Source organism: Monodelphis domestica, chromosome 7 (genome assembly GCF_027887165.1).
Source record: "Monodelphis domestica isolate mMonDom1 chromosome 7, mMonDom1.pri, whole genome shotgun sequence".
Classification (NCBI taxonomy): Eukaryota; Metazoa; Chordata; class Mammalia; order Didelphimorphia; family Didelphidae; genus Monodelphis; species Monodelphis domestica.
Window position 1 is genome coordinate 23805932 of NC_077233.1, and position 13291 is coordinate 23819222.

General features: G+C 40.2%; 1 protein-coding gene across 3 annotated transcripts in view; it reads right to left on the reverse strand.

Annotated features, from left to right (window-relative positions):
* Positions 1-13291, reverse strand: part of CADPS (calcium dependent secretion activator) — a 441690-nt gene that overhangs the window by 17146 nt on the left and 411253 nt on the right. For 2 of the 3 annotated variants that reach the window (XM_056804349.1, XM_056804348.1), the window contains exons 14-16: positions 7887-7988; positions 4663-4726; positions 3506-3629 (exon numbers count right to left, since the gene is read on the reverse strand). In XM_056804349.1, coding sequence (XP_056660327.1) covers positions 3506-3629; positions 4663-4726; positions 7887-7988 — 290 coding nt within the window. Of the gene's footprint in view, positions 1-832; positions 902-3505; positions 3630-4662; positions 4727-7886; positions 7989-13291 lie in introns of all 3 variants that reach the window. The other variant, XM_056804347.1, reaches the window with a different exon arrangement.

A 13291-nucleotide genomic window follows, 5' to 3' on the forward strand; every position in this document is an offset into this window, starting at 1 on the left:
TGATATATGACATTCGAAAGAAAAAAAAGTTGCCCCCTGGATTCCCACCGCCCTGAAGTAAGGGGATCAGCAAAAAAGGCTCCTTCACAGAGGTGGAAAATGCTGCACAAATAGAAAATTAGTCAAATCAAGGTCAATGTGGAATTAAGCTATGAAACATACACAGAACTCTCTACAGGACAATTAAGTCATATGTTCTAGCCAGAGCTTGGAGGAACAGGACAAATCAGTGTAAAGAGAATGAGGGCGAGCGGCTGAGCTCGAGAGATAACAGACAGGAGGCACATAGCTATATGTCTACGTCCGTCTGTGCGTACGTAGGTATATAGCGATGTGCGCTAGTGTAGTACGCAGAGAAAGGCCTGCTTTATGGACTCTGGGACCCAGGATTATTCTGAGATCTTCCATAAGGAAAAGAAAGGCAAGCCTTGCCCCCAGGGTCCTTCCTCTAACCCCTGGCTGCTCATTGCTCCCCTGGTGCAGCTGCTACCTTCTGATTGTGTACCAGTGACAAGTACTTTATGAACTGACACTACATAGAAGCAAAGTAAAAATGCATTCAGGTCACAGACACAGAACAACGGAAACAGACTGACAGACAAATCGGAGCTTGTCACAAACAAATGGCTTCATTGGCTAACCTGGTTTTAGGCTGATAAAAAGTGACCGGACTTCTCACACTGGGGTTTCACAGACAGAACCAACAGACAAGCCAAATGCTAAAAGACTTGAAGCAAGGAAAGTGAGTTGGTTTGGATCTGAATTGTCTTGAGGTAATGAAAACAGAAAGAGTGAAGATAGCTAGCATGGAAAGGAGGTGGTAGGTACTCACGAATGGTTAAATCCATCACTTGAGAGGCCAAGCAGAAGACAGGATGCTCATACATTTCTCTCTTTTTCCCTATAAAAGAGGATTTGGGCATGCAAGAGGCTTAGGTCAGAGGTAAAGAGGTTAAAGGTCACAGGTCAGAGGAAAACGTTACATTAGCTCAAAAGGAAAATAGCCACAGAGTATTTTGGGATAAACACAGGATAAAAGAAAAAGGAATTTTAAAAATCGAAGATCTACTGGATTAACCATTCAGCATGCCATGAGTCACAAGAGAGGCTGTGACCACGATTGTACAAGTCCTTTGGGAATTGTTTGCAAGAATACAATGATCAAAAACATCATGGATAAAGGGAAACAGAATCTCATTGGTTTAAGGCTCCGAGATACTAAGGATTTCAGACTTTAGTATCTAAGGCTCTTGAGGTATTTCTTCATAAACATAGTTGCCAACAATATTACTACAACTTGATTGCGAAATTCTGCCATTAGCCAGAGCTTTGCAAGTCGAGTATCCCAATTGAAGGTGGTATTTTTTTCCCCTGCTGGTGTAAACAGGTGTTTATAAAGGAAAGTTGCATGGTAGTAATATTTTTGAGTGCTCCACGTGCCCACGCACAGCGGACTATGCTCATGAAAGAAAACCTAGTGCATGCAGCTGGTGGATGTTGGGTTGTTGGAGTTAACAATCCCAGCATGCTTTGAAATTGGTGTCACAACCACTTTTTATAGAGGTCACATAGAAAAGTGGCTGAGCCAATCCCGGACAAGGAAGGAGAGAAGCAAGAGAGAGCAGGTAGTGTGGAATGAAGTACTTCTCTGAAAAGAGAGCTGGAAAAAAAGGATTTGTTGCTTCAAAGTACTCCCAGACCTAAAAGTCACAGTGCAAAAGATAATTAACACAACTGAGAAGAATTGAGGCACAAAAGGAAAAGTACAAACTAGCTGGTCTACTTTGGAAATGAATGCATTTTTACTTACAGATCTTAAAGTTTGCTGTGTTTATTCATTTATCTTAGGGGAGGGGGCATAGATTTATCTGAAAGAAGAGAGCAGATCTTACCGGAAGGTTAGTACTATCTACAACCAAGACCTACGGAGGGAGGCAGCTGCCATGATACCAATGCTGGGTTGGATCCAAGTCCTGTTCCATCCTCGCCTACTCTGGTTACCCATTTCAGTTGAATACAACCAACTGTCATCTCCTGTGAGGGTGAACGCTGGCAAAATCAGCTGATCATACAGCACTGAAACGGTCGGTCTTCTTCCTCCTCCTCTATTTTTGTCACTCATTACCAAGTCAAGAGTTGATAAACATCCTTTTAGTGCCCAATTCTTAAGTGTTTCTCACTGGATGCATAACAATGAATTCATTACCACTGGTACACAATTTGCATTGTCAGACAGACAAAATTGAAAAAAGGGAGGACATGTAATGTACAGAACACTGAAAATTTGACACAATCTTTACCTAATTATCTAAGGAAACAAGGACTCTGGCAGGTGGCTGGTCAGTTAAAAAAAAATTTTTTTTTAGATCCCCAAGGCAAACAATGTGGGTTTTGCTTGCTTAGGAAGTTGTCATGTTTCACATGTGAGAAAAAAAAAATCTGAATCCGGAATGCACATTGAGTTTTGCACACAGAGCTTCCACACTGATACACTTACACATCCATCAAGCTGGGTGGGCTTTTTCAAATCTCCCTCTAGCAGCCGACAAGGTAACAATGAAAAGTTAGTGATACCTTTGGGACTGGGAGCCTCCCATCCCGCCCAGAAAACCATAGCTCCACACATTGGGTCTACTTAAAGGGATGATTAGATGGTCGGGAATGGTTATTTCTCAATGGATTTGAAGGTCTTGTGGTCTCAATCACCCAAGGATTGGGAAGCCAAGAGCGAATGAGGTCCGATGTAACCCCGGGACCAACTGAGAACTAGATTCTCTGCTAGCGTTACATAAAAATATTTAGAAACATCAACAAGAGGAAGACTCTTTTAAAGGATGAGAAAGAGTGAAAGCAGAGTTGTGATGTTGCCTCCTTCATTCGTGCTTTTCTTGGACGCTACTGCTGGTCATCCGTCACCCGCTCCATTCTTTCGGGTAACGAAGGTTGCAAACTTTCAATGTCTCAAATCTCAGGGCAGGTATTTGATGCCAAACATACCCAGCCTTGGAAGAGACTTTATTAGTCTCATATTTTCGGTTAATTCCATCCCCCTTTTTCTCAGGAAACTGGCATTTTTTAAAAAATTCAGGAGTTTGATCTTTTATTCAACTACAAATACAACCATGCATAATGTTGTCTTTCAGGTGAGTTTAGTTGTGAATTCAATATCATCATTTGAGTCTTTAGAACCCTTTTCCTTCTCAGACTACCCTGTTACTCACTTATCTACGGATATGGTGAAGCTCCTCCCTGTCCCCCAATGCAGGAGAATGTAAAGTCTTTGAAGGCAGGGATTGTTTTGCATTTTTATCTTTCTATCCCTAGACTAATGCATCATCCTATACATACATAATAGGTGGTTTGGTTTTTTTTTGTTTGTTTTGTTTTGTTCTGTTTTGATGGTAGTAGTGGAGGTGAGGAAAATTAAATACCCAGCAGTCAGAAATTTTCCCAAGAGATCATATCAAAATTTTAGATTGAGATTGGTGACAGAAGGTAGCCTTACCTTCAATTTTGGCATACTCTGAGAGACGAGTATAGTTGACTAACGCGGCTTGCTCTAAGCATTTACGGATGACCGTTTTTACCTCCTCTTGTGGCACTGGGGTAACAATGTCTTTCATCAAAACCTTCAGATGGGAAAAGAAAAGGGGAGCAAGAAGGGAATTCACATGCATTACTCATTCACATTTCTAAAAGAAAATTGGGAATTGGAACTTAATGGGCTTGGGCACGGCTTTACAGAGTTCTATGCTGATTCCATTGTTAGCAACCCCATAATAGAGATGACTTGTGTGTAAAAAGTTCCATAAAAGTGATCATTCAGGAAATGTGTGATCAGAAATGGAGGATTGGTTCTAAGGAGGAAGAGTGACAAGGGCTAGGAAATGGGGGTTAAGTGACTTTCCCAGGGTCACAGAGCTAGGAAGTATTTGAGGTCACATTTGAACCCAGGACTCCTGTGTCTGGGCCTGGCTCTCTATCCACTGAACTTCCTAGCAGCCCCAAGGATAGTTCACAATGGAAGAAGGAGGACTAACAGATGGATGGCTTGGGACTTGGTGCCTAAAGAATGGCAGAAAGCCTACAGTAGGAAGACCCCAATTACCTTGTGTGCATGCCCCAGTGAGGAATTTATGGGAGGTGACAGGTAAGAATATACCAGGATGAGAAGACATGCAGGGGTTGTAATCTGCACAACTGCATGGATGGAGAAACCATACTGACAGGACCGAAGATCTACAGAAGCTTTGAAAAAGTTTCCATGGAAAGGTACATAATTTATTTTTCAGTCACTTACAAAGTAGTCTCTAGAATTGTTTTGAAAATGTTACTACCATGCATAAGTAAGATGGCAAAAGTCCATCCATTTAACAGAAAAAAAAAACACCATGAAATCATTATTTTCTTCAAATTTGGGTTAAGCCTAATGTTAATCATGTGTATGCAAACTTTGGGGGTGGGAGGGAGAAGATGCCCAGATGTTTGAAATTTTGTTGTGAAAGCATCTGGAATTGGGTCTGGTTTTTAGTTTTCATCCAGATGCTTGGTATAATCTAGACGGCATTCGGCTCATAAATAAGATCATTTGACAACAATATTCTATTATAATGAGGCTCCTGTACCTTAAATTTCCAACCTGTCTTGAACTTTCACTCTTACCCTTTCCAAAAGAGAGAGTGTAGCTTTTAACGCGCCTTCAGGTCGGCCAAATGGAAAGCAATACCTGAAAGAGACAGAGATTCTTTAGGCAGCACAAATACATGTGATAATTAGCACCAAGATATGAGAGTCCTACAACTTGATTCCTATAGCAACTCCTTTGGAGGCGCTGAAAATGCTTTAATCTGTCACATTATGTTATGTTAATACTGAATCACACAGGATGTGTGTGTGTGCGTGTGTGCGTGCGTGTGTGTGTGTGTGTGTGTGTGTGTGTGTGTGTGTGTGTGTGTAATGACTGAAGGCTGATTGGCAGACTCGTCTGCAGTAGGAAAGAATAATCAGTAAATTAAACAAGGTTTGATGTATGCCTTTACGGTGAAGGAACAATCATTCCTTAGCTTAGATAAGACCTTTGGCATTGGTTATAAGAGTCAGCAGTGGGAGGTATTTATTGACTTCGGGTCAAATCCATTTGCTCTTCCAACCACTGTTGACTTTGACCAAATAGTGTATCTTGTGTGGAAAAGAAGAAGACTAATTTAGACAACAGAGAGAAAAATCAACCAACATCTCTGAAATTTCTACTGTCCAAGGCACCACGCTCGCAAATGGGGATACCGAGACAAAAACAAACAAGAAAACAATCCTTGCTCTCAGTGAGCTTGCGTTCTACTGGATGGAAACAACTAACCAGGAAGTATATAAAAGGTATTTTGAGACAGGAGAGCATACCAATAGCTAGAAGACTGTAAATAGAGATTTTGTACCTTTGGACTTCAACCCCCAGAAGTCTCTAGTATTTGCCCAAATTCCCTTTTTCTGTGTCCTTGCCTTTTGCGTGATTGTATTTAAGTGGCTATAACTCCTCTATTTTTTTTTTTTTGACCTGCGACTGGACTGTGTTCAGGTAGCTTTTTTATTTTAGCTATTATTAATAAAAAATTTAAAATATAATAGTTATTGATTATTAATTTAAAAACCCTTATTAAAGCATCAGGGAAGAGGTAAACTGAGTCTTCAAGGAAACTCATAGAACAAGACAGAGCCTTAGCTGTTTATCCATCTAATTCGCCGGTTTGCTCATTGGTATTTGGTCCTTCCCTGCTCCACACAATTTTCTACACACAGCTGTTACTTAAGGAATGTTTATGAATTCTGTGCTCTAAAGGGAGCAAGTTAGGCCCTTTTGAAAACTCCAGTGGCTTTCAGGCCACCACGTGGCATTTAGTGCACTGGCACAATAATTGACTCCCTGGGAACCCAATATCCCAAAATATATTCCCGAGCATCCTGGAATGCTGATTTTCTTTCAAGGAGCAGCCTAAGCCCTACAAGTCTCATGTAGCATTTCCATAACTAGGCTGCCTGGTTATCTTATGAGTCGGGGGAAACCTACAAGCTGTCAAGACAGGTATATCTCTTATCCTCTCCTAGCATTTGCCCAGCCACATAACTAGCCTGCCTGCTGTTATTTATTCCTGAATGAAAAAACACATTTCTGGATGGGGAGAGGAAAAACCATCATAGGGACTGGGATGATTTTTCTCTGCAGGGTTGCAATTATTCCCATATCAGACAAAGTGAAGAACTGACATCATTTGAAAATAAATTTTGAGTGTCATTTTTCTTTTTAATCATTCCCCAGCCAACCTTTCTCATATCTGCCCCTCTTTCTCTACCCCCCCCCCCACATTCCACCAGCTTAGTTCAGGATTTCATTGCTTCTTGCCTGCACTATTGCTATTGCTTCCTAATTGGTTTCTCTGCATCCAGCTTCTCCCTTCTCCCATTCAACCTCCTCACAGCTTTTCAAAATGATTTTTGAAAGGTAAGGAGGTTCTAGGTTAGTTCCCTGTTTAAGAAGTTCTATTGGCTTCCTATTGCTTTGAAGATAAAATGCAAAATCCTCCATCTAACATTTAAAACCCTTCATCATTTGGCTACAAGTTATGTTTTCTGAATGATTCTGTATCCATCTTCCCAATGTACTCTTTGCTTTCACTGAAATGACTGGGTTGCTGTTTGCTGACCATGATTTTCAGTTCCCACCTCTGTGCTTTTGTACAGATTTTCTCCCATATCTGGGATTTCCTTCCTTTTTTATCTTTCTACTTCCTAGATACCTTTGTTCCCCTCAAAGATCAGCTCAAGGGCCAGCTCCTCCAACACCTAATAAATTTGCTATGTATTTATTTGGACTGCTATGTTGATTTTTATTTATTTTTAAAAGGTTATATTTTGTTTTTTCCCCAATTACAGGAAAAAGCTATTTTTAATGTTTTTTTTTAAAAATTGAGTTCCAAATTCTCTCCCTCCCTCCTGCCCTCTTTCCCCTCTGACAGTGAGCAATCACAATCTGATATACATTTTACATATCAAATTAATTTATATTTAAACCTGTCATTTCCTCTTGGAAGAATGTACACTTTCAGAGGATGGCATATGACTATTTAATTTTTGTCTTTCTATCCCCTATGCCTGTCATGGCATGAAGTAGAAATGAATAAAATCCATATTGAATTGAATTGAAGTAAGTGGACTTTTTAGAGGGTGAGATGAAAATTTGTTAATGAATAATTGAACTAAGAGGAGATAGGTGGTGCAGTGAATAGAACCCTGGGACTAGAGTCAGGAAGACCTGAGTTCAAATCCATCCTCAGGAACTTACTTGCTTGGGTGACCCTGGGCAAGTCATTTCTCTCTATTGGCCTCAGTTTCCTCACTGGTAAAATGAGCTGGAGAAGGAAGTGGCAAATCATTCCAGTATCTTTGCCAAGAAAATCCCAAATGGGGTCACAAAGTCAGACACACCTGAATTGACTGAATAACAACATCAACAAGAATGACATCTGAATGGAGGTAGACTGTAGGATATAAAAGTTGGACATTCTATAGGCATGAACCTATTGGCCATCTGGGAATATAAGGTCTGGAGTTTGTAATGCTCCATTTTTATCTCTGCTTTCTTTCCCTGTGATAGCTCCCAACATTAGAGGATGACTGTCTTTGCCCAGCCAATAATCCATTTCTAATCAAGAGGCCCTTCTTGTATCTTGCATCCTAATGGGATCTTAGGAGCACCAAAGGGACCTCAGAGACCAGCAAGGCCCATCCTCCCCTTTTACAGATAAAGAGACTGAGGCTTCATGATTTGCCCAAGGTCCCACAGGGAGCATCACAGAATCCTTTAGTCCTACTCAGTCACAACTGTAATGCTGTACCTAAAATGCGTGATTTGATTTTCCAGAAGAACTCGGAGTCTCTCTTTGATTTCTTCAAAGCGTTCTTTTTCCTCAACTGTCACAGTTCCTATTCCATCAGGCCTGGAGGGAAAAAAGCAAACAAATGCAGGCTATGAAACAAACAATTCAAGACTCCCAATCTGACTCTGTTAAGTCAAGTGTATGGCAGGAAGAACCCGTCGCTTCAGAAAGGGCAGAGCTTCCTAAAATGACCAGCCTTGCCTTAAAGAAAAGCACATGGCCATCGATGGGGTCTAGATGATGTTCCTCAGTTCCAGTATTTGTCAAAATCACTCTTTTGTCAACTGGAGCCTAGTTTTCATGCCTACACTGAGAGAAATTCCCATTCATGTCCAGATGTTGGCAGATGACACAGTGCTTCCAGGTTACTTGGTGACACATTCACACTCATATTACAGAAACCAAAGCGACAGGCTTCATGTCGAGCTCTGTGCTAACAGCTTTTAAAAAGGCTCAGTTTTCAATCTGCAATTACAGATGATCAAATTAATTTTCTGTCCCTCTTTTCCTCCCTCCCTCCTTTCCTCCCTCCATCTATTCACTGGAAAACAGCTCGTGGGTTTCTACAGCATCCATGAAATATTATTTCACAAATGTAAAAATAGATATCATAAACCAATAAATTTAGCCTTAACCATCATCTCCAACATTTTAATAATCAATAAATAAATCAACAAGTGTTCCTTGGATGCCAGCTATGTGCCAGGGACTCTGCTAGGTGCTGAGGATACAGAGACAAAAGACTTCAGAGTTTTCCATTTATTGAAAGCAAATGCTTTTCTTTAAGTATTACTCCATGTGAAAGTCCTCCTATTTATGTGGGTGAATCCACATATTTATAGGCCAATATAATATCTTCTGAGTAACACATGGAGTAAAGGGCTCAGCATCTCAGACCATGGGATGATCTGTCCTAGAAACCAACAGTTTTGCAGATAGTTCGGGTTACCAAAAAATTCCCAGTAGGACTCCATTTTCCAGTTTGCAAATGGAATCATCTTAAGGCCAAACAAATGGTCTTTTTTTCTTTTCAGGACTTTTTGAGCATTGAGTCTGAGTTGGGAAAAGCGTGATGACTGCATAAGTCTGACTACACAAAAGACTTGGTAAATGACTACAAGTCTGTATTGAATCTCTTGTCAGAGGCTAATTGGCAGCCTCCCTTTTAAATAGAAAATCATTTTTAAAGAATAAAAAATGCCCAATTAAAAAAATAGCCACCTCCTTTACCAAGTCCCCAAACAAACAAACCCCAAAGCCCTTCCAAATTTTGGAAGAAGAAATCGGGTAAAAGTCTTAACATCAGAACTGCAGCCTGAGCCTAGAAAAGTACCAGCTCTCCAAATTTCTTGGAGAAATCAGCAATTTCATTCATGAAACGAAGGTATAATGATAGCTACTTTTCCTCCTTCCAGCATGGAATCTCCCTGAATCTACATTTACAACTCTTGAATTTCCAAGGCCAAATGCACATGACACATTCAATTGCATTCTCTCAGTATTTTCATCATAATCCACAACTTCTTCAGCTGTGACATCAAACCGACTTTTGTTTAGAAGACGAGACAGGCAGTCACAGCTTGTAAACACAGGCACACACACACACATGCAAGCACAAACACACACACACACACACACACAAGATTTGGGGAAAAGTGATTCGTCACTTAAAGTGTTTAGTTTCTAGAGGGGGAATGAGCCAGAAAAAAATCTTGACAAATACAAGTTATAATTTAAGGGACAGTAATTTAATTAAAAAAAAGGTAGGCTTAAATTGGTTTATTTGGAGTCATGCTTCCATCCTCAAAAAGGAGAGCAATAGTAACACAGGAAATTGAGAGGAATAGACAATGACCCTTAGTCTTCTGCATAAGATTATCCATTCATTATTAAAGAAACCCTCCATGTCGCTAATCAGAAAGCAGCACTTAGCGAGCGCTAAGCCTGAGATCCTAGGAACTCAGTGAAAGAAGAAAGCAGCCATCCAGCTTCCCTAATTTGCAATCCTTCCTTATGCTGGCAGTCACAAGGAGCAGCTGAAAGGGTCAAAATAAAGATTTCTTCCGCTGAGGGATTTTTGAAGAAGCAGGGGTTATTCTAGCCAAATACGGCATTTTCCACAGGAAGCATATTTTGCTACAGATCATTTTGGAAGGTGATAAGCCAATGGAAAAGAAACCCCTCGGATACAAAACGAAGCCACATAAAAGTAGGATGTGATGAATATTTCAAAACGATGGAGCTCGAAACCCAGCCTGAAGTTGTACGCGTGACCCCATCTTCCAGCTCGGGGAGTCTTAGCCTTTTTGTGTGTGTGTGGCTCAGGTCCCTTCAGCAGTGCGGTAATGCTTTTTAAATGCATAAAATAAAATTCACAAAGATTACAAATTATATTCAAATTATATTCTTATTCAAATATATATTCAAATTCAGTTATCCAATTTTTTTTTAAATCCACAATGTGACAGATTCCAGGTTAAGAACTCCTGCATGGTTAAGCTTCAATGAGACTTAATTTGGGCTTAACATGAAGCCTCCAGATGGGGGGTCTAAATGATTTCAAGTAATTCTTAATGAATGAATCTGCCAGGTGATAGTTTCCATTTATTATTAGATAATGTAACAGGCTTTCTTTTATCCTATTATTTAAATATAGTCCTATTCCTAAAAAAAAAGAAAATGATGTTGTTTAAACAGTTTAGCAATAATTTATGAGACATCCTCCCTGTCTCTCCTCCCCCTAAATGAAGACGAGAATTGTCTTTCTTTAAAATAACTGAGTGTTATTGAGTCAAATTATGTGCTTGCCATTCACAGTACAGTAGATAAGTCCATTCTCTCTCTCTCTGACTTTTCCCAGGGTATATCAAGTCCAGGAAAATGGTCCCTTCTCATCTTTCCCTAGCAAAATCTTTAGCTTCCTTCACTAATTAGCTCAGGGGCTACCTCCATCATGATTCTTGCCCCCTCTCCCAGTTGCTAAGGACTTCTCTTCCGTGATTACTTTATATTTTCTTTGCACACATTTTGCATGTATTTATTTAGGTACATGCTACATTTCCCTGGTAGAATGGATGCTCCTAGAAGGCAGGAACTTGTTCCCCCCCTTATCTTTTTATCTGTTGTTCTTTTGTCCAACTGCTCCGTAAATACTTATTATATTGAGTTTGAAAAATGTCCCTAGGGGCAGATAGGTAGCCCAGGGGATGGAGAAACAGACCTGGAATTGGGAATTTGAACCTGGGTTCAAATTCAATCTCAGATACTTCCTAGCTGTGCAACTCTGGGCAAATCATTAAATTCTGATTGCCTAGCTTTTGCCACTCTTTTGTTTCAGAATTGATAGAAAGACAAAAGGTAAGATTTTTTTTTAAATCACCTAACATAATAATAAAAATAGCTAGTGTGTATATAGGACCTACTGTGTTCCATACTACTCTAAGCACTTTACAAGTATTTTTTCATTTGGTACTCACAGCAACTCTGGGAAGTAGGTTCTATTATAATCCCCACATTCGAATTTAGAAAACTGAGGCAAATGGATATTAAATGAGCTGCACTGGGTCACCCAATTAGGAAGAGTCTGAGGCTGATTTTGAACTTAGAGCTTCCTCACTTCAGGTCCAGTGTGTTCTATCATCTGCTCACTGTGCCATGTAGTTGCCTAAAAATCTTTAGCCACAACTGATAGGTGATAGCTTTTTCTCTGAATAGAAATCCCTGGGGGTTACAAAGACCCACGGTGAATTTTGTGAGCTCATAGAGCAGGAATTCTTGAGCTTTCTTGGGTCATGGAGGTCTTTGGCAGTCTTGTAAAACCTCTGGACCCTTTATCAGAATAATACTTTTACATTCTTTTTTTTTATTTGATCATTTCCAAACATTATTCATTGGAGACGAAGATCATTTTCTTTTCCTCCCCCCTCCCACCACCTCTCCCATAGCTGACACGTGATTCCACTGGGTATCACATGTGTTCTTGATTCGAATCCATTTCCATGTTGCTGGTATTTGTACTTTTTTTTTTTTAAATATATTTTATTTGATCATTTCCAAGCATTATTCGTTAAAGACATAGATCATTTTCTTTTCCTCCCCCCCCACCCCCCATAGCCGACGCGTAAGTCCACTGGGCATTAGATGTTTTCTTGATTTGAACCCATTGCTTTGTTGATAGTATTTGCATTAGAGTGTTCATTTAAGGTCTATCCTCTGTCATGTCCCCTCAACCTCTGTATTCAGGCAGTTGCTTTTTCTCGGTGTTTCCACTCCCATAGTTTATCCTTTGCTTATGAATGGTGTTTTTTTTCTCCTGGATCCCTGAAAGTTGTTCAGGGACATTACACCGCCCCTAATGGAGAAGTCCATTACGTTCGATTATGGTATTTGTACTTTTACATTCTTAAAGTAAAATACACAGAATTACAAAGGAAATTTATTATCTTGAAATGGTTATCAGAATGTGAAAAACCCAATAAGCTGGTCAACCTCAGTTTGAGGTGCAGCATACGGTGTTCAGGGGGATCACGTCTCGGAGGGGGGATCATTGAAAATGGCTGACTTACTCGGGAGCTTGTTTCGCATCTCTCTAGAGTTAAGACAACTATCTTCTTATGCAAACGACAACCACATTCAGAAAAGAGCCTGAAGTTTCTCAGACAACGACTTTGGCTGAATTAAATTTCAGAAAAAAGGCGGCTTGGTTGGTCAAACTGGATTGTGGGTGAAGATGACTGTCACTACGAAATCAAAGAGCTAAATGCTTTCTTACATGCTTTACTGGCATCTAATTCCCTGATTGCAGAAAAAATGATTTTTGAGAGGAAGAAAATATTTGGTGGGTGGCTTCTTTTACATGCTGGAGATGCTTGATTCCCTACTCAGTCCCACTTCCCTGGTTAGGAGTGACTTACAGAGCTCAGGCTGATAGTGGGAGGCAGTAAGGTTAAGCAGGATATTTATATAATCATCCATTCCCTAAAAGGCAACCCCATGGAGTGGAAATCATGTCATGCTTGGCATCCGAGGAATTAGGAAGGATTCCTGGCTCTGCTGCTCTTACCACTTGGGTGACATTTGGCAAATTACTACCCACTCTGGACCTCAGTTTCCTCATCTAACAAATGCAGGGGATGTGGAACTAGATGGCACCTGGAATGCTATTTAGCACTAATTCCTATGATTCCTGTTTCTCAAAGTTCTTTTTACATGATGTTTGTATTGGATGATGTGGCAAGAGGTCAGAATTTGAAGCCAGAGAACTTTGTTTGAATCCTGTCACTGCCACTGCCTAGCTACGAGGCTTTATTGTTGTTATTCAGTCTTTTCAGTCCTGTCTGACTCTGTGATCCCATTTGAGTTTT